The sequence below is a fragment of the Pieris rapae genome, chromosome 16 (genome assembly GCF_905147795.1).
Source record: "Pieris rapae chromosome 16, ilPieRapa1.1, whole genome shotgun sequence".
Taxonomy (NCBI): domain Eukaryota; kingdom Metazoa; phylum Arthropoda; class Insecta; order Lepidoptera; family Pieridae; genus Pieris; species Pieris rapae.
This window is the reverse complement of record NC_059524.1, coordinates 6,747,032-6,769,060: the sequence shown is the minus strand read 5'-3', so window position 1 is coordinate 6,769,060 and position 22,029 is coordinate 6,747,032. Positions and strand designations below refer to the sequence as shown.

Below are 22,029 nucleotides of genomic sequence, written 5' to 3'. Positions count from 1 at the left end.
GTTTACTAAAATAATGCCTGTGGTTTCAAGTTTTGGTCTGTGCATCACTTTGAAGTTTGAAATCCAATTTTTTAAATGAAAAATAATCATACTCTGTATCACATTCTTGTAAATGTAAATATTTAAAAGAAAATTTAATAATTACTACATCAATAGTTTGAATGTTTTAGAGTAGTTTGAAAAAACAGCAGTGCCTTAATAATAATGGCTAAAAACACATCCAGTTCAGCCTTTCGTAAAATCGATATTGATCAATATAACGAAGACAATTTCAGAGAAGATGAAGCAGAACAATCAATTCCCGCCGGACCTGATGAAGGAGAAGTTTGCGCACTGCTTAACCAATATCCTTTTTATATGATTAATATTTATTTCAATGCTATTTTGAAAATCTACTAAATGTATATTTTATAAGTTTAATAATATACTGATGCGACCTTATCGTGGTCACAATGAGTCATAGTGCATATTTTATATATTCTTAGTAATTATTTATTTCCAATTTGATTTTAAATTAGTTTTATCTTTAAAGTTATCTTTGAAATATGGATTAAACCTTAATCTACAATTTTGGTGCAATTATTAAGTTTTTCTTTAAATTTATCTTCCTTACATACTAAAATACAGGGAAATATGTTGATGCACTTAAGCATGTATTAACCAATGCTCCAATTGGCACTTCTAATCAACAAGTAAAAGTAAGTTTGAGTTTCAAAAGTTAGTTTCTTTTTATTTAAGCTATAGGATACTAACCAATTGCTTATCATTTGTTTGATTTTGATGCACCACTCATAATTAAATCTGAATTAAAAGAACTTTATTTATAATTTTATATATATAGTAGGTTGGCTTTAAGAATTTAATAACAGAAATGTTATTTCGTAGGATAATGCCTTGGCGCTGACACTAAAGGTACTTCTAGCCATTAAATCTGTGCAAATTGAGGAGGCTGTAGCTAACCTTTCAGTAGATGATATTGACATCTTGATGAAGTATATATATAGAGGATTTGAATATCCTTCTGAAGGATCTAGTGGACATCTTCTGTTGTGGCATGAAAAAGCATATAACATTGGAGGCTCAGGATCAATTGTAAGAGTCCTATCAGACAGAATGAAAGTTTAATTATCTAAACCTGCAAGTGTATCATATATGTAAAATTAAATAACTTATTGGTAATACGGTTTTTTATTTCATGTTAATAATTCAAATGAAATTCCACCCTTAAAAAATAAATATAATAAGCATTATATTTAAAAAAAAATGAAAATCTTTGACAAAAATATTCAAATTAGAAAAAAATATTGTTTAACCTGTAATTTGCGAATCCTCTTTTTAGAAATTAAATATGAAAAACAACCTGCTGAATTTTTATAGTATTTTTTTTAATGAATCTACAATTATTAATGTTACTAGATAGTGAATGTTCTTTTGTGCGCGAGTCCATAGACACTATTATATGGTTAAGTAAAGAAAGTAATAGCTCCACTGAGATGAAGGTGTCTGTATAAAAGCCATTCTCTCGTTTACTAGGAAATAGTTCTTACTGCGCCTTCGACCTACACTTACATTGCAATGGAACCACGGGTTAGTATTTTTTGTTTTTATTTGAATCGCTTTATGTAATAGTTACGCAAAACTTCCTACCTCAAACACAATGACTGTTATAAAATTACATCACCTAACGATCTTATTTTATCATTATGTTCAAAGTCAGAATGTATTTTTTAATTGAGAGGCAGTAGATTAAAATCATTCGATCTTGTATATATCTTTTTTGGTGCAAATCAAGTAACTTTTTTTTTTGTTTTTGTTATAGATATTAACGATTATCTTTCTTCATATCGGCATATGTGTTGCCTCACATAATCCGCACACAATACCAATCGAGGGATATGAAACTGAACTGCACAACCTTGGTGAGCATGTGGAAATACCAGAAACGCCAGTAAAAATTATCAAAATCACTAAAACTGTGGCAGTCAAAATACCTGTTCCATATCCAGTGAAAGTGGTGGAGAAGGTACCATATCCGGTTCATATTAATAAGCCTTATCCAGTCCCAGTTCCTCAGCTAGTTCATGCGCCATACACTCCAAAACGTCACGAACACCTGGCGTTGGGCGACAACCACGGTTTCCAAGGCAACGCAGACAACTCCTACCAGGTTATAGAAAACAATGAACACAATTCGCCAAGCTACAATGGTCCAGCTTATAGCGGACACGCTCCAATTGCCGAAGACTATGCGGAAGAATCTCCCAGTTATACAAAACACAGTAACTATTACGGATCGAATGGGCTAGAATCAAATCCTGCTATTCAACAAAATCCTTATGGTTATAATTCGCAGAATCAAGACGTGAATAATTATTATTAAACACTAGTGCAGGGCTAGTATAACGCTTATTTAATTAATGTGAATGAATGGGAAATGTATGACGCATTCTGTGTGTCCTTTTAATTCTTCTTCTTTCTACTTACCTTACGATGAATAAGGTCGTTCATATAGCCTGTTTGTTGCTAGTTGTCGTAAGACTTCTTTGTTGCTAGATGTGTATTAATTTTATCAATAAATTATAATGATATGTAGCAAATCAATTTATTTAAATAAAGCTTATTAAATATAAGATACGTGAGGATAGAAAATTTTTCACAAACAATACAATAACAATGACCCGCCCCCTTAACCTCTCCCACCACGGCCGGTCCTTGCTGGAGTGCCAGACCACAACCCTCCATTCACTCTCTATTTATCTGCTCGTACAAAGCAAGCAAAGGGTTCAAAAACGATACTATTGTTAAAGTAGCAAACAAACTCTACATAATAATATACAATTTCAGAACCTTATCTTCTTATAGGCGCCTCTTAAAATTAACAGAGGCACTCAAAAATATAAATTACGATATAATTGGATTATCGGAAAAGAGACGTCTAGAAACAAAAATTAAAGAATATAGTAATAATATACTCTCTTAGGCTTAAGTAGGGTCAATATGGTGATGGTGGCTTTTTAATAAACTTACAAAAAACCATTGAAAGTTTCACTGGAGTTTTGGCAGAGTCGCGCTTCTGTACATTACAAACAAAATACATATCTAGTGCAGAAGGTTTCTTACAAAGTACCTAATTAAGAAATAGGTATAACTTAATATATAATTTTTTTTAAAGGATTAAGTTTACTTTGTTGCAAGAAATGAAAAGGCTTTAAGATATATTATATATTTATATCTCTAGAATTTCACGTTTATTGTACCAGTAATTAATCTATTAATTTTCAAGTTAATTATTTCCTTTTTATTGGTATTTACTATTTTCTTATCAAGCTGACATCAAACTTAAATACTAATACACACTAACAATTAAAATCTTATCGTATTAAAATTAATATAACAAAAAATTGCACTAAATTTCAACCAATAATTCGTTTTTATGAATTTAAAAGCTGCTTGAACGGACACTGACAAAAAAAAAAACTTTTTTTAAACTGTTAATAGCCAACAAAAAATATTTGCGCTACCCCGAAGGGCTTCAGATTTCTGTATCATTTTCTTAATCATTTTATTTTATCTTAGTAGGGAAGTAAGCCAGATGAAAAGGCTATGAAGACAACGAATATCCACTTGTGATGTTTTCCTTCGCCTTTCAGGCAAATGGAAAAAGCATACACAGAAAAGTCTATGTACAGCCCTTATTTGAACGCACGAACTCAGAAACCGCTCGGCCAACACTGTCTCTAATAACAATTAGAACTTAAATTTTATGCAATATAAATGAAAAAAACATAGCAAAAACAGGTAATACAAAAGGTTCTATTAGTTTACAAATTATGCAGGCCTTAGCAATTATTTCAATCGAAACCGTTCAAAAAAATCTGGATCATAAAGACTGATACAAGGTCTGATACAGTACAAACTAACATAAACACATACAAGGTATCTATCAGATCTAAAATACCTTAAAATTATGCCTAATTTACTTTGTGACAGTTCCAGAATAAGTAAAAGTCACAAAACATAATTTCTTTATGCGATATAATACGACAACGCTCTTAAAAATATTATTAATATAGAAGCAAGCTTTTGAATTAACAACTACTCATTAAAAACAGTAAATGACATGAGTTAAATAAAAATCTACAGTTTATTATGAGCCTTATTCGTAAAACTCAAAAACTATTGTTTCTTCCTATCACAGGTTACACATTGGTTTTTTAGGTAATACTATCGTTATTCCACGTTTTATAAAAAAAATAAAAATAAATATTTGAAAAGTATAAAAATATCCATACGTACAGGGCTGTTGTCGATAACGTTTCCAAATCAGCCATTACTATTATAGGCACGTAAGTCTAGCGCTGGCCGATACGTGGAGGGGATTGGTGCGGGGGCCGGAATGCGACTGGAGAGCCAATCGACCTCAGGTACCTTATTTTTTTACTTCTGCGCAATAACAGTCAGCGGTAGAGTTTCGTGCCGCCACTTGTACATCTAAATGTAACGATTTGTGTAACGACAATGTTCAACAAAAAGGTGATGTATAATGTACTCGGGCTCTCTTTCCCGCGCCGCTATCTATATCTATTGAGTTCTGGTCATCGTTAAAGTGTTTGTCTCCGGATGGACGAAGAACAATTTCGGATTTTTCATCTTCATCTGATACGTACATCCTTGTGAGATCTGAAGCAACTGATGCTGTCTCGCACATACTTGAAAAGAAATAATTCATTTAAAGACGGCTACTTAAAATGCAACTACTCTGACGAGCATTTTCCATAGATATATAATCATCGACAAAGTAGTCAACATTCCATAGAAAGACGTTAATTTTAGATATGTCGCTATACTTATACCAAGATATCACACAAAATGGACGTTTGGTGTGTAATTGTTACATACAAAAAATGAAAATAAATAAAATACGTTTAGAATGAAACATAAGATAGACAGGTATCACTTATTCCACGTCATTAATTAACACTCATTTTAAAACAAATATGGCAAATTACGACTGTGGGTGCCAGCAAACCATTTTCACGTATACAATCAAACTTAACGCACTGTCCCACAGGATACATATCACTACCATGTAAGTTTTCAAGGGGAAGGTTATTCGATTTAAAAGGCTTAGTAAATGACTTAGTGACAACGTTGAGAGAGCTATTAGCATGTTTATGTGCTTTCAGTTGTGGGGTATGTGCGTATGTACTATGTAATATTGATTTTAACCCGAAATAATTAACAATTTTAACAAGTTAGAGAAATACCGGAAATACTACCTTAATAATGTTTGAAAATTATCACACTCATTGATTCATAGTCATAATATCTATCTCTATTCATTTAGGTAAACATGTACACTTATGAACGTCAAGAAAAACAAATTAAATTAATCGTAAATTTACATTTACCACCAGTTCGCAAGTCAAGGGCGTAGAGCGGGTAAGAAGAACTGGCACGGCGGATTTCGACTTATAAATAAATGAGATAATTCAATCAAATTTCGTTAAGCAAATTTAAATATAATATTTTAAGCAATCATATAGTATTAACTATATTTTTCTTGATTACCTGTTACAACAATATTCGGATTCAGCTTGGCTGTAAGTAACGGGATCCTCTTTGCGTGAATCCGCCACTGCTTCGGTCAGCTCCCCATCCTGTACCATCGGAATACCATAGGGATGCTTAATTTCCTCCACCACTGTTTCACTCTCGGTGTGTATTATTTTCCTTAGAAGAAATAATAATATCATTTGTCTGCGATAATTCCATTTCCAAATTTTTTTTACATCTTAATAAATATAAATTACGCGTCAAGTTGTTGGTCCGCTATGGACTCATAAACTACTTAACCGATTTCAATCAAATTTGCACACCATGTGCAGTTCGATCTAACATAAAGGAAAGTACACCTTACATATATATGTACTTAATTCTATTGTACGTGTGTATGTCACTGAACTCCACTTAAACAGGTGGACCGATTCGAATGATTTTTTTGTATGCGGTTGGGTGGATCCTAGATGGTTTAGATTCACAGTCAGTTATTTCATACTTTGTTTAATATCCTAATCGCTTGAAATATTACGCAGGATAACGTCTATCGGGTCCGCTAGTATAATAATAAATATAGCCTACGTTACTCGAGCATAATACAAAAGTGTGTTTGAGTGTAAAATTACAAATGCTTATAATATCTGAACAGAAAACGTGATTATAACAATTTTATCTTTAAAACTCTTGTATTTTCTTTTAAAGCAATTGGATTGTTCGTCCGTCGTTGTTTTAAAACGATTACTAATGATTGAACAATCGATTAAGTCGTCTTAAAACTGGGTGCCTTTTGAGTATCATGGACTGGATTATATAAAATAAAGAGAAATCGTATTAAGTTAATTTACTTTACATCATATAAATTTTAATAAAAATATATTCTTGCGTTCATTGGAAGTTAATATAGAGGTAACAGTGATAGGTCCTCTTCCCATGCAAAACTGTTTCGAATTAATAAAAAAAAACAAAACTTACCTATCAAGATCCACAGTAAGTCTGATCTCTTGTGATTTTTGCACAAGTTGTAACCAACCTGCACTTGTCGTCTCTCTGCGTATTAAATAAAAATAATGCCTGAATATAACATATCGTATAATGTACGCGTACCTATTTACCTAGTGCCCAGATGAGGATATCGGTTTCCATAAGTGCTTATTAAAAATTCGAAGTACTTTCCTGAACTGAGAAAATTCAGACCCGTCAAAAAGTGACAGGTAAAAATATTATATTATTCTTCTGTACGCGTGTATGTCACGGAACTCCTCTTAAACGGCTGAACCGATTTAAATGAATTTTTGGTGGCGCCCTGGATGGTTTAGATTCACAAATCAGAGTGGTAGATGGCGCTGCAGTCGGTGTCTAGGCTATTTATTTATATTGTTACTAAATATCTGGTTGTTTCATATTCTAATTGCTTTAAATATTATGCAACAACATCTATCTGGTCCGCTAGTTATTCAATAAATATAATATATGTAAAATTAAATTTTATGATTCTTTGGGACAATGTTAATGTAAAAAAATATGTACATCGAATAGCGATGCGAAGCGATGAGATATTTATCGGTTGCTTTACAATGTTTGTAAGTTTTCTAACACTAAATGGACTGTTAAAATTTTAGCGATACAAAAGCATTTAATACATACAATTAAAAAAATCAATACTTACATGGGAGAATATTTAACAATTCCAGCGATGTGTTTTTGTTTATCTATCTGAAAAAAGTTCTTAGGCATCACCTTGAGGACCCTATCCTGGGGTTGGTCGTCTAATCTTACACTCGTTTTTGACGTCTTCAAATCACTTGTATTTGATATATCGCTTAAGGAGAACTTGAGTTTAACTAAAAAAGTCAATTATAATGCGTTAATTAACAAGTCGTTTACATAACAAAGTCGTTCGATTGGTGACTGCCTGACTGGTAAATCTAGTGTAGTTGACAGGAAGAGTGTGAAATTTGAATTACTAAATTTGACCCAAGAAGAATGAATAAAACAAACGGGGTGAGCTAAATAAAACCGTTTAAAAAGTGCACGTGCAAGTATCTCAGACACATGAATATAGCCAAAACGCACTATTAAAATTCTCATATATCAAAAAGCATGTGTACGAAGTTTGGCTTATTGACCGCGCCCAACAACGCCCAACCAACAACGTTGATAATTTATTTGTTTGATAATAATAATTTATTTGATAATCTTTACTAACAGTCATATATTAATTAATGTACATAATCAAAACCGTTTACGACGACATCGCTTAGAACAACATACCGCATAAAAGTAACGGAGACGAATTTAAATGAAATAACGTTCAACATTAAATTAAGAGGCATCTTTTTGGGATTTGTAAGGTCATACAAAAAGTAGTTAAAAGAAATAGGTAGTAGTGTTTTATCATTCGAGTTACCAATACCGTTTAAGTAAGCTATTTAATACCCCTGACGACTACATAGTCGGGGAATTATCTAGAAAGTATTTATAAAAAAAGACGGTCAACAAATATCAGTTTTACGACCAAATACGAGCAGTCCCTTCTATAATAGATTTGGACTGTATCTCTGTTTTTCGTCTCTACTCTGAATAAACTACTTACCTTTGTCAATGTATGAAATTTTACTTGCAACTTCATACAAATAGTCGGGTGTCCAGAAATATGGTATCCTTATAAACATTTTGCCCGTATCAACTGGCATATAAAATCCCAATTTGTGTAAAAGTTGTAAAAACTTCAAGTCCTTACATATCTCGGCCTGTTCACAATTCCACGGCACCAACGGGACGGACCGATTGAACACTATAAAATACATAAATAAATTCTATTTAATTTTTTATATAATATTTATGCCACTGTGGCCTCGGTATAATGCAAGAGCACCCTTGACCAAGGCGCCTATGTTGGTGGCTTTGTATGAACTACTCTATAGTATCTGAATAGCAGAGATTTTGGTGCGAGCCGAGTCATACTTTCCGGGGCAGGGGATGCATAAATGCATTTCCAACCAAAAAGCGGGTACGTTGCTTTCTTTTTTATAATTCAATATTCATTTTTGTTTTGTATTTGTATTGTAAAAACACCCTATCAAGGTAAACTGATTATAAGTGTGACTCTTAAATTGGGATCTACAGATATAATATTACTTGTTTTAGAATTAGTTTTTGTTTAAATTATGAATTGTGTGTAATAAATGACCATTAAAAAATTATATACATTTTAAAAGTTCTAAACTTCTTAACCGATTTTAAATTAAATTGGCACACCGTGAGCAGTCTGTTCCAACTTAAGAGATAGAATAGCTTACATCGTTAATTATAGTCGCAATTTTATTTTATTGCAAATTATTTGTCTAAGGGCCTGTTTCACAATGTATGGATAAAGTGCCAAATAGCTATGCAACACATAAATTATTCGAAAGAGAAAAGTTCCAAATAAGATACTTCGAATTTCATCACGTATAGCGCTATCTAACAGTCGTGAAACGCAAAAATACTGTTTATCCTACAAATAAGTAACAAATAGCTTATTTGGAACTTATCCGGACATTGTGAAACAGGCCCTAAGTATAATTAATTGACAGCCACAATTATCTGTTAACTCCATAAGATTCTAACATATGTCGATACTTTTCGACTGGATTGAGTCACTTACTCAATCCAGTCAAAAAGATGGCATTGCTATGGTAAACCGACAAACGTCATATAAGCTACAATTCAATATCATGATTACCACGTGTTATTGAGGCTAAAATATAAATTTAAATTATTTTGTGAAAGTTCGCGGGGGCAGTACTAGTACCAATATAAAAAATATATATTTAATGATCTATATCTGATTCCATTTCCAAAAAACTTACAGAGTGCATGATATGAAACGGGTGACATAACAGGCATGTCTTTTGGCTTCTTCGGCGTAGTATAGAAGCCTACTTTGTCCTCAGCCACCTCCTCTTCATCCTGCTTCGCCTTCTTTTTCTCCAAACATAGTTTAGCGTAGCAGGTTTCAAGCAAAACATTCTGGACCCAATCGAGAAATTTCTTTTTGCCATCTTTAGTTATATATTCGCAAATTTTTCCAATGTCGTCGTTCTTTACATCCCGCGTCTCAGTTTTGGTATTTTTTGTTTCAGTGTCTTGCTTTAGCAAATTTTCGAATACGTTGCGCTGTATTATCGATTGTTTGTACAATTGTTTGATCACACTTTCGCGAGTTTTAACTACGCCCTCATCTTTGAAACGTTTTATAATTTCGCCAACAACATCGGGCGATGTATTACTTTGGATGTATATCCAACTGAAAGCTGAGAGCTCATCTTCCGTCCATCTATAAGGAGTATTTATTTCTTGCAACATTAAATTTATAGATTTTATCTGTTTGTGAGAGATTCAGAAACGAGACATGACGAATTATGACTCCCCATTGTTAGGTTTTTTTTTATATGAGTCAGACTACGTCTTTACCGTTTCTGAAACTTATTGTTTTTTGCTAATATTAATATCTATATGACCGCAAATTATAGTATTTATTTGTCTAAAAAAATATAATTTTCTTCTTATCTTGGATAAATAATCACTTTTCTATTCTAGCTTGAGTAATAGATAAATTAAGTGTGTGTAAGACACTATCTAAATGTTAATCACAGATTATAACAAAACCTTAGTCAGCCTAAATTTGGAGTTTATGAATTTGTTTATCGTAAAATATTGTAAATTTTAATTTAATCTAGAAGAATATAAGATAATATTACATATCAGTTTCTTCCACATCCAACATGACCTGGTCTTCGGTCGTATCCTCCTTCGGGTTTTCAATGAGGTCTTTAAGGATTTTATCATCGTCGAAACTCTCAGTATCCAGTCGGAATGATGCAGTTCGTTGGAGACTGTACGGCTTCTTTATAAATGTGTTTATTACGTATTCAATTAGATCTGACCAATCCTAAAATGAAGATATAAAATAACATTAATGTAGTAGAGTTTCTATGGTCTTGTTACTATAGAAAACTTACGAAACTCTATGGCTGTTTATAAGAAAAAATAAAAGGGGTAACGTTTCAGAAATGATATAAAGCGCATAATCTGTTTCCCGTCCATAAAAGATGTATTGAATTTTGGGAGTTATCGCTTCTTCTTTCTGAATTTCACAAGGTTGCAGCTAATTTATTTATATTATACAAGACCTATATTGCTATTTATTGTATAATTTCAACGCATGTTTAGGTACATTGTCATTTTGAAAATGTAGGATTTCCTAATATACAAACATAATTATCAATAATTCAGTATCAATGGCCATATGCACTCAACTTCTATGCTAAATTTTGGTACAGACGCGATCCTAAAACTGCGACATCGTATGATACAAAAACGTCAAATCGGTTTCGCTTATGAATATTACAAGGTACCGGCGCAGTATTCGTGAACATCAATAACACTTTTAAAATTTACTTACATCACAAATCTCAAAGTCGGATTTCCATATAGACGTGAAGGTCTTAAGTATTTTGGGCTGGAAGAGGGAGATTAGACAACCCAGCTCCCCTCCAACATAGTGCATTAATGTAAATATGCAATCATTTACATATTCGCCATTACCCATATAGTCGTCAAGTAGAAGCCCGTATTGGTACATTACTTGGGGGGTTGCGAATCTGTGGATATGGTTAATATATTTATTTAATAAACGCAATAAATTGTACATAACAAAAATAGCATATCGCACAAGTAGAATCAAGTGATTCTGATTTGGTCAGCATGCTATCAGAATTAATCTTCCGAGTTCGGTTCAAAGATACATGTGTTATGAAATTATTTGAAAATAATTATAAAATAAAAATATTAGTTTGTAGTGCAGGTAGCTCGCATTGATGTTACAACACGCATTATGTGACTATAGTTATAATTTCTTAGACTCTCGTTCTCAGATATCAATAAATGCTAGAAAGGCACTTTAGATGTTTTGTAAATCAATCAATCAAAATATTTTTATTCATATAGGTAAACAAGTACACTTATGAACGTCAAAAAAATTAAATTGTAAATTTACATTTACTACCAGTTCGCAAGTCAAGGGCGTAGAGCGGGCAAGAAGAACTAGCAAGAAACTTTTCAGTCGCTTTTTTTACAAATTGTTTTTAATAAAAATTGTTTGAACTGGAGCAAATCAATACATAATTTATAAATTATTCCATTAATGTATATTGAACTTTTAAGATATTTACAAAGATTATTACAAAGATATTACAAAGATGTGTGCACTTTTATTATTGTTATTTTACGTTTGTTGTTAATAATATGTACTTTCAAACATTTTAAATTTTGAAAAAATATTTTATTTCTTTATAAATAAAAATGTATAATTTGTAGCTATTTAAAAACTTACTGTCTTAAATAGTCAATCATTTTTCCTGAACCCTTGTAGTCTGGCAAGTTTATGACGGTATCCAGGAACATTAATAATATGTGATTTGTAACGACAAGATCCTATGAAAAATAAAGTCAGCCGGTTTAGTTTTGTAGCGCAATTAAAATAAATAATAATCGATCGTCGTAAGGGGCTGTTTATTGAAAGAAGAAATACTATTGACCATTGCCAACCCCACGAGCCATCGATTCCTTCCTGATCTCTTCTGAGGGAGTTAACAATCGACGCAAATCCACAATCGGATTAAGCGAGCTATCGTTTCGTCTTTTGTTTTATATTATCCGGTATATGTCAAGAACGGACTTCAGACTTTAAATTCTTTAAACCAAAATGAGATGGCTAAAACTTGGTGACGCCCGTCAACAAGCTGCAGATAAAATTAAAAAAAAAACAAACAGTTTTGCGATAGGTTATTATAATAAAGGTCTTCTTTCATTAGAACTGAATTTGGTTGCTAAATTAAAAAAATTAAAAAAAAAACATAAAAAGGAAAAATTCAGAAAAGTATATCTAAGTTTTCTAAGTCTGGATAAATGATTCAAATGTTAAATTTGGAATGTTTTTCTACTCTACTATAGCGCTTAGTATGACACCCGCATTTCAAAGCCAATACAATTTTGATATAGGTGCAGGAGGCGTACTGAGCGCCGGTCTTACTTATCTTGCCCCATATTCACTAATACATACCTGCAGATATTGTTTAGATTGATACTTCGGATTATAGTGACGTAATAGCAAGACAAGTAAGGATCGAAGTTCGTCAGTCTCACACATTTTCATTTGCAATTTAACAAGAGCTTCTTTATCTTCTTGACTAATGTGACTTGACTTTTTATAAACTTCAATAGCTTGAACAAACTCGCGGATTGCTGTCACGACCTACAAGGAATATGGCGTGTAAAATTAACCTAGCAAAGAACTAAGGCTACTTCTAACAAGCATCTTGTAAAACGAAAAACCTGGCAATTAGAAAAACGAGAGGGATCGTTTTAGTGCTTGATTTGTGAAATAAAACAAGAAAGTTTAGAATCGTTATTGTTTTTATTAAAAGGGGTTTTATTTTATTTCGGCAGCAGTTACCACCAACTAAACACAGCTACAAACTCTTTACTTGCACCCTATAATAACTTTGTACGATATATTACTATAAGTAATATATCGATATATTACTATAAGTATATATAAGATATATAGTATAAGATATTGGCTAGGGTGTATAAATTATTGCGTAACTTAGTTGGTGGTGCAATTTGTTTATGTAATGTACTGATACTGGCACGGCGGTCCTATGCACACATGTTCAATACACAACACGTGTTCCGCCCAGGCACAGATTAAATATGTTAGTTAACAAGCAGGCAAAAATGGCTCATAACCTCTTTTCCTGCAACCCTATGCAGTGCTATACTTATAGAATTTCAATGGTCGTAGGTAAAATTAATTACAGACTTAAATATAAAGGACTTAACATATTCTCGTTTCTCCCTGATTACGACGGATCATGAGTTATAAGAATTTTTGTACAAGATCTATTTAAAGAAAACACACACACAACGGTGACCAAGCACGCGAAACGTCGGATAAATATAAAAAATTATGTTAAATAATAATTATATGTTTACAATAGTGTAATGTGTAAAAGCTTTGTTAATAAAATACAATACTAAGATCTAGTTAAATTAAAACTATGACACTTACCAAATGCAGCCTTCGAATGTTTGGTTTCAAATCACATCCGTCCAACTTAAGCGCGAGTTCAAATTGCTCGCACAAATTTACACCTTCAGCTGTTAGATACAGTACAATATCGAAGGATAGCACAGAATCAACATACTCCAAATCCAGTTCAATCTGTGTCGCAAATTTTAAAAAGTAGGTGACGAGCCAGAAGAAATGTGACGTGTCTATTTCTAAATGCACATTCGTCAATATTTGTGTGTGCAACGTGCGGACTAAGGAGTTGTAACCCTTCAAAAGGAAGTCCACAGTGAACTCCTTTATAACGTTTGATATATCATCGTCCGTTGGCATATTATGTAAGAGTCCTTGGACATTTATTCTGAAATTAATATAATCCGTCAAATTTACTGTGAATTTGATTTTTTCTCTTATTTCTGAGGTTAAACTTTATTTGATTTAACATGACAAATTTCCTAAGAAAAACACTGAAAGCGTTCATACACATTTCAATTGGGATTGAGCATTACAACAATACTTTGTAAATTAAAAAAAGAAATCTAAACAAGTAAGTGCAGACACCAAATTCCATGATCATAGTATTGTCTTCAATAAAGACGGCCTAAAATTATCAAACACCTGGGATTCAATAATATCCAAATTAAAATCTTAAATCAAAATGCAGGACACCGTGAGTAATTTCTGCAGAAACCCTTCATCTTTTAGTCGATATTAACTCCGGGGATATAAATACAAATAATACAACTTTTTCTACAGCTATGATACTTTTTGAAATTCAACACCTTTTGTCTTCAGTCACCGTGACCACATACGCTGTAAAGCATGCGAAACGTTGGATAAATTTAAAATTGTGTTAAATAATTATAAGTTCACAATAATACATAGCTTCAATCCGCTAAAAAGGTGTTCTTCCATGATCATGATTTTAAATTCGCTACATTAATACATTTTTAGAACTGCTATAAGGTTATACGCACATATTAGCCTTCCCTCGCTTCACAATTTTCTTCCTTTTACTCTCTTGAGGAGTGACACTCGATAGCACATTATTATTAGGCTTCTGTTTAGGATTATGTGGCTTCTGATGCACTGGTTTCTTAGATGGCAACTCATCATCATTACTAGACGTCGATTCCTGATTATCGATTTTTTCGTCATAACTGCAATTTGACTTTTCATCGTTTATTGGTTTATCGAAATTTTTATTATCAGTTTCCTCCTCGGCTTTTAAGATTTCGCCCTGTAAAGAATTGTTAAAATTGATATTTATAGAATCTCCCATGATTCGTTTGATGACATGACATTTTTATACATATAGTATAAAAATATTAATACAAAGGTCGATGTCGCATTATTGACTCAAAGAACTTTTATAATTAACGATCCCATACCCTCGCATTAAACATACCTATGAATATTTTTATGTAATTCTACCCCAAATAATCAATTTAATTTCGTATCAAAATTCAATTCTAATTGTTGAAAGGATTTTATTCCGATATAAAAAAATACTATTATAATTTTTTTCTTAGTAGTACCTTATTTTTAACCGGCTATTTAAATATAAAAGATAGCTATAATTAAAATGTAATAAATGGATGTACTCTAAGGCGTGGTCCTAATTGGGAGCGATGAGTTCAAACATACAGATTTCATCAGAGTGTCCTATTTGAACCTCGCAAGTAATCGTGCGAGCACATGATATGCTTAATAACGATCGTACGATGCGTTTGATCGTGCGATCATGTAATCAAAGCAACAGATCTCTTTTAAATGTCCTAATTTGTCCTGTATTCCATTGCAGATGTAGTCAAATGTTTTTTTTGACATGGACAAATAATCGTAAAAGTCTTCTTTGCTATTTCGGACATAAAAATAAAGGTTGAAAAATTCACCGCGCAGATTCCTGGATCTATAAAGTATTTTATGTTGTCTACGTTTCCTTTTTTCAATGTCATTTGCAATTTTTAAAGCAATATTGCCATCGAACGACGGCATCACACGATGGACATCGCGCGATCTATTAGGACACCTGTTAGGTCATCGCACGACCACTTTGATCGTGAGATGAAAAACGCATCGCGCAATCGTACGATCGCTCCCAATTAGGACACCGCATACTACTCTATCCCAGGTTCTTTTTTCTTATCCATAAAAAATCCCACAAAACGTCTTACTTTTATATTTTCGTCACACGAATTCTCTCTTTGTCCAATATTTAAAATATGACCGGATTTCTCTTGCATTGGCTCCGATTGGAATATGGGTTCACTCATATTTATGTTTGAATCCCAACTATTGTTAGGGGAAATAGAACCTTCATTTGTCTTTCCACTTCCACCCATGTCAGAGTAATCAGAAATCGGTTCAGATGTTAACATTGGGGATGAATCGCCGCTACCTGTACAAATGTCTTGAAACTTATTATGTTTTACACATTCGAGCAGAAGAAATGTTTCCACTATCCAGTTTTGGATTGATAACGAAGAAGTTTTTATGTTGGCAGCCCAATACATGCCTTCTATAATTAAAAAGATGTAGAATTTGCTAGATGCATATGTATAAAAATAACATTAATTACACACCCCTGTTAGGTGGCGACGTATTACTCTCATTATCCTCAGAGCTTTCCGACAATGATGTTCCCAACCACATATTCAGCAGCTTATGTATCGTTGTGACGTTTTGATTTTTATATAGCAGAGCTATCAACTGAACCATTGTTACACCCCAATTTATCTGAAATTTAACCGAAATACAAACACGAATCTCAAGTTCAGTACAGTTGCAACTTCGATTAAAGTATAATTTCCTCATAAAACTATGTACCTAGTGACAATAAAATATAAAAGTTGGAGAAAATATAAAGAAATAATATATGTATTACAACCTAGAGTTTAACATAAACACGAATTCTGACTTATTACTTACTAAATATTACAGATTGAAACATACTCTTTTGAAAGAAACAACTCTCCCAACGACTATGCAGCCAGACAACCTAAAATTTGCTACTGTAACGTGTTAATTAAAGAAAATATTATGAGCCAGTTCAAGAAGCGTTGTATAGCTTTAATCATTAAAAAATGTCTCACCGAATCCTGAATATTCATCAGCCTCATTAAAGTTTTGTCAATGCTTTGACTGAAAAGATTCCATATTATCTGATTTTGTAACACGTGAGGTGGTCCATTATAACTAGACGAAATAATAATGTCTTCTGGAATATGAAGAATATTCCGCAAAAACAATAACGTGTTGCTTATATTCGTACATTGTTCCACGGTTAACTTTAGCTTTTGTTCACAATCCGAATTCTTTTTAAGAAACTCCACTATTACTTTAGTTGCTTTATTGTCCACAAAGGCAGCTTTGGTAGACGTCAGCAAGCTATTAATTTCAAATATAGTGTGTTTGCCAACTTCGGAAGTCGATAGGCTTTCCACTGACAACAAACATTCCACCGGTATCGTCAAATTTACGAGTATCTTAATCAGAAGTTCAATTGTTTTGTCATCCTTTACATGTATCAAAAGCGGAATTAAATCTTTTTTAATATTCTGCCCAAAACTGATGCTTCTTCTATATGTCCGCAGATTTTTATCTTCGGTCAGGATATTATTAAGAATCGATTCCAAAGCAACTACAGAAACAAAAATAATTAATGTTATTAAATTTTAAGTTTATTTGAATTAATTAATCAATATTAACGTTTTATTTATATCGCCTGTCATGTAACAACCCAAGATCCATGTCCTACATTCTTGGTTATCTAACGCCCAAACCCAATAATTAATCCACAACCTCGGATTGAAAATAATCTGAGATGAGACCGTGACATTCGACATCGATCTCCTTACTGCATCCCAATAACCAAATCTTACGAAGACAATCCATTTTGGCGACGGATAGAATGCAATCTCCTTCGCTCTTTACGCTCATATTTTATAATCAATATAAACCAAATAAAGTAAATAAAACTGTACTATAGTATTAAAATATACATGTCTCTGTTTAAAACATATAAAATAGCTTTTTAATTATTTTAAAAACTGGTGAAAGTTATAATCGAAGGATATTGGCACAGTTGGACTGATATTTTCATACAAAGGTCTTTCCACATACACCGATCCGACCTACCATGGATAGCTTGTATCGACAGCTGGCTATTACAATCCGTTGTTTGGTTATTGGCACACTTACAAAATATTATCAATATTTGTACTAAGAAGTCTATCTCAGATGGCCAATAATGGATTGAGATAGGTTATTGAGTTCGGGCGTAAATCACGAAACTAGAAAATAATACGCGAAATAATTGTTAGTTTTATCCATTAGACCTAGCTGTTTTAAAAGATAGAATTAACCCAAAGTATGTACACATATGTGTACATACGATTTCAAAGTACAAACATCGCATTTTGCAAAATATTTAACGCAAGTCCTTACCGTTGCAGTTTTCATTTATGTGATATCCTTCTCCATGAGCAAATCCAAGTTTACTGAACGTGCTGTGAATCTGAGGACCCCGCAGAACCCACTCCATATTTAACCTTTTAAAAGAAATACATAAGTGAAAATTAAAAATGAAAATTAAGAATTAAATTATGTAATGAAAACATCACGTTAAAGAAAAAAGTATCAATAAAATCGTTCAAATATCGTACTTTTTATTTTTATACAATGTAACAATAACGTAGCCAAGTGTATTCAAGCCAAACAAACTTTGCTTCGGTAAAAACGTGAAAATGAAACACGTGCCCTACTAAAAATATAAATTAGTCAAGTTGATTTGTGTTTTATACAACTCAATTTTTTATATTATTTTTTTTATTAAAATTAAGCTTTATTATAGTTTCTACAAATATTTAGGTTTTAATATACATTCGTGGCGCGAACGATTACAATTGTAAAGTCTTTGTTCCTATAAAATATTTTGTCTAAACTACCGAGTTCGTATACTACTGAAAGGAAGGTGACGTTCACATTTCTGTTATAGTAATTATAATAGCTCTTTAATTGGAGATTCTATAACCAGCTTTTACGGATTTAATTATCTACAAATTGACGCGCAATTCGAAATTCAAATAGAGAGCGCCGTGTTCATTTAATTTCAAATACAGGCATTTTGTTTTCGTGAATTTGTGGGAGTTTATGGTGCCATGTAAATTCAATACAATAATATCATACAATTTTCTAATATGCGTTCCTACGTGGATATACCGCTGCGCAACTAACATGAAACATTAACGACGTGTACGGGACTAATACTGCTGGCATAAAAACGAGCCTTTACAAGCGAGCGTTTTACTTCTCTCAATTTTAAATTGAAGAACCAGCCTCGCCGTCGGCCGGTAACCATTATCGGCAACGACGAATTGAAGTCTATAGTGCAAGCGAATCCGACTTAATCCACGGCTGAGCTTGGTCCGGGCCCAAGAATTTAGTGACAAAATAAAATTGAAGCAGTTGCGTCAAATCGAAAAGATAAAGCTAGATAAGTGGGTGCCACACGAACTAAGTGACCAACAAAGCATGCATAGCGCTGAAAACGGCATAGAAACGAAGAAATTCTATCGGATTGTTACCTTCTAAAAAGTGAATCCCAGTACAACGGTAAGAGTTCGCCTATGGTTGGACCCGGGTATAGAACCTAATCAGTGCATTTCATAGAAAGATGTCCAACTCCGGCACTATGGCCTGGTGGACTAGTGCTGGAGTTGTACATAACAGTTTCTTACTGAATGACAGAACAGTAAGGGCAGACGTCTATTACCAAGAATTGCAAATAAACAAACCCCTATCAAAATGGCAAAAATAATTGTTTTTTTATAAAAATCTTCAATTTCATAGGTAAAGGTAAAAGTAATATTTACGTTTAAACTTACTACATTAAAAAAGGCGGTCGCAAAGCCTAGCACGTATCCAAAGTAGTAAATTTAAATATGTTCATGGTATGAAATATTTGCATTATACATTTTAATTTTTTAATACACAACAAAAAGTGGATTAAGTTGATACAATTAATATTATCTGGCTTAGGTCTGGTGAAACAGATTATTTTGCAGTGACCTAAAATAAAAGTCGACCATAAGATGTTATAAGCGTTAAGTACTTAAATTTCTACAAAATAACACAAAACCACCCTTACACCAAGTTAACAGGCGACCTGTAGCACGGCAAAAAAATACCAACTAACAATATTATACTCTGGTATTCACTCACGCAGCGATCGCACGCGAGTCGCGTGTCCAATACACGTGCACCAACCTTACGTAGTTGTTAGAAAGAGATAGACGAACAGAGGGGGGGAACTACAATAGGCGTCATCATAATCATTTTGATCTTCATATTTTAACATTTTATAAGAGTATTCATTATAAAAATATAAGTGAATTATCAATAAATGCTACAGATATTTATAGACACTACATCGAGACATAAAAATATACTTTATTTAATGTGAAATAGAGATAAGTATATGCCACATAAAGCAAAAGGCTTTTAGGTTTTAAGTTACCTACGCAATATTTGGTCTAAGGACATTTAAATAAATAAAAAAAACATTCGATTAAAAGTTTTAAAATAAACAATATAAATCTTTTTAAAATGAATCCTTATAATATTTTTTATTGCTTTGATAATATAGATAATTTAAATAAATCGATTACACCCAATATTATAAGGTCAATTTATAAACCTAGTAGGGGCTAAAGCCCATTTAAAAGCCTTTATTGCATAATAAGCTATAGCTATTTAAAATTATTCTGATGATAATTCATTCATTTAAAACTATTAGGTTGTACTCCATTTTATATTATTCCACGTAATAATATTTTAAATAAATTATATTGGAACTCAATAAGTGGAGATATATAAGTAAGTGCATTAAAATTATATTACGTTCTTTTTAGAAAACTAGGTACGTACCTTTTTTTGAAAATGATAATAAAAACGAAATTATTAGCAGCAGTTATTATATGAGGCTTAGCCGTAAGCTGATAAACTACATAAACTTTTAAGTTAAAGCACAAACCTGATTGTTTCTTAGGACCAACAAATCCGCCAACTTGTAGTCCGTATCCTGTTAACTGTTTGTAAATTGTGAACTTGTACTAGTTTATTGGTACTGACTAAGGATGCTCGATGAACATCGATGTTCGATGATCATCGATGTTGAAAGCAAAAACATCGATATTTTGACATCGATGTTGCTATACCAAAAATATCGTAACATCGATGTTAACTGAATTGAACATCGGTCGGTGAACTCACAGTCTCCCGCACGACCAATGCAACTTACGAAACAAATTATATCTTCTATGAAAGCATCCACAAAACAGGTTAATTAAAATTTTGAACACGTATTCATTCTTTGCACCCAGGTGATAGTAGTAGGCGTAGTCTCGGTCGCTCTTTCTCTCTCACACTTCCTCAATACTCTTTATCAACAAAGAAAAATATAAAAAGGTTCTTTATCAACATTACTGATCATGTTGAGCTTTCGATTATGACATCGATGTCAATATCGATGTTTTTCTAACATCGATCATCCCTAGTACTAACCACTTACTATGACACTTGTTATTGATTTGACAAACAAGTAGTATTGACAACTGAAGTACCAACATCTCATGACATTGACCACAATTTAGCATAAATACAGACAATATTCTATTAGAGCTATAGAGTGTATCATATTTGTATAACATTATGTTAGATGGGCCCAACATAATATTATGTATGTACTTAAAGCACATTTCAAACAATAACCTAAAAGTTAAAAATATATATTTTTAATAACGTTGCACACACAAAGAAATATAGAACAATTAAAATTATTCAATGGGAAGGGAAACTGCAGACCCTTTCGCAGTCAAGCGATCTCTTCTAGGCAACTACTGTAAAAAAAATATATTAGATAATATGAGCGCAGGAAGTGCAAAACTTCTTAAGACATAATATTTTTAGTTAGACAAAATGAAATTATGAATGAAAACTAATAGTACAAAGCAAAGTAATTAAATAATATGTAAACATAGTAAAGAAAGGGACAACAACAATAAGGACAGACGAAAACGAAAAAGGGCACATTAATCACGATAATTTCGTTTACAAAAATTAGGGGTAGATTTGAACTTAAACGTAGATTTGGAGATCTTTAGCGTATAAAAATGAAAATTAGATGAAAGACGCAAAGTTGAAAAATATAAATAGCAAAGAGAACAGGAGAAAGTAAACCGCTCTAAGGAAACCTTGATTCAATCAAACTCCACTGAGAGTTGAGACAAGCAGGTCTTAATGCATAGGCGGCGCCCATTAAGATAGTAAGAGAACCAGTTAATAGCACGAGA

General features: G+C 32.6%; 3 protein-coding genes across 5 annotated transcripts; 2 read left to right on the top strand and 1 right to left on the bottom strand.

Moving 5' to 3' along the window:
• The first annotated feature begins 74 nt into the window (after window positions 1-74).
• On the top strand, window positions 75-1,179 carry LOC110998648 (actin-related protein 2/3 complex subunit 5-B). Its single transcript, XM_022267385.2, has 3 exons — window positions 75-344; window positions 626-698; window positions 886-1,179. Exons 1-3 carry the CDS (start codon window positions 205-207, stop codon window positions 1,123-1,125), a joined length of 453 nt encoding a protein of 150 aa, XP_022123077.1. The 5' UTR covers window positions 75-204; the 3' UTR covers window positions 1,126-1,179.
• Window positions 1,180-1,414: 235 nt separating this feature from the next.
• LOC110998669 lies at window positions 1,415-2,592 on the top strand. Its single transcript, XM_022267421.2, has 2 exons — window positions 1,415-1,587; window positions 1,820-2,592. Exons 1-2 carry the CDS (start codon window positions 1,576-1,578, stop codon window positions 2,378-2,380), a joined length of 573 nt encoding a protein of 190 aa, XP_022123113.2. The 5' UTR covers window positions 1,415-1,575; the 3' UTR covers window positions 2,381-2,592.
• Window positions 2,593-3,221: 629 nt separating this feature from the next.
• On the bottom strand, window positions 3,222-20,815 carry LOC110998642 (protein timeless). Of its 3 annotated transcripts, none has more exons than XM_045631611.1 (17): window positions 20,712-20,815; window positions 18,125-18,228; window positions 16,771-17,318; window positions 16,261-16,414; window positions 15,853-16,076; window positions 14,653-14,915; window positions 13,676-14,036; window positions 12,665-12,856; window positions 11,936-12,036; window positions 11,006-11,204; window positions 10,302-10,492; window positions 9,411-9,877; window positions 8,153-8,353; window positions 7,226-7,400; window positions 6,532-6,606; window positions 5,572-5,733; window positions 3,222-4,709 (listed from the first exon to the last, which is right to left on the bottom strand). In XM_045631611.1, exons 2-17 carry the CDS (start codon window positions 18,219-18,221, stop codon window positions 4,523-4,525), a joined length of 3,597 nt encoding a protein of 1,198 aa, XP_045487567.1. In that variant the 5' UTR covers window positions 18,222-18,228; window positions 20,712-20,815; the 3' UTR covers window positions 3,222-4,522. The 3 variants fall into 3 exon arrangements, with proteins under 3 accessions (XP_045487567.1, XP_022123072.2, XP_022123071.2); XM_022267380.2 differs by lacking the exon at window positions 20,712-20,815 and adding an exon at window positions 20,606-20,710; XM_022267379.2 differs by lacking the exon at window positions 20,712-20,815 and adding an exon at window positions 19,827-19,938.
• Between the last annotated feature and the right edge of the window lie 1,214 nt (window positions 20,816-22,029).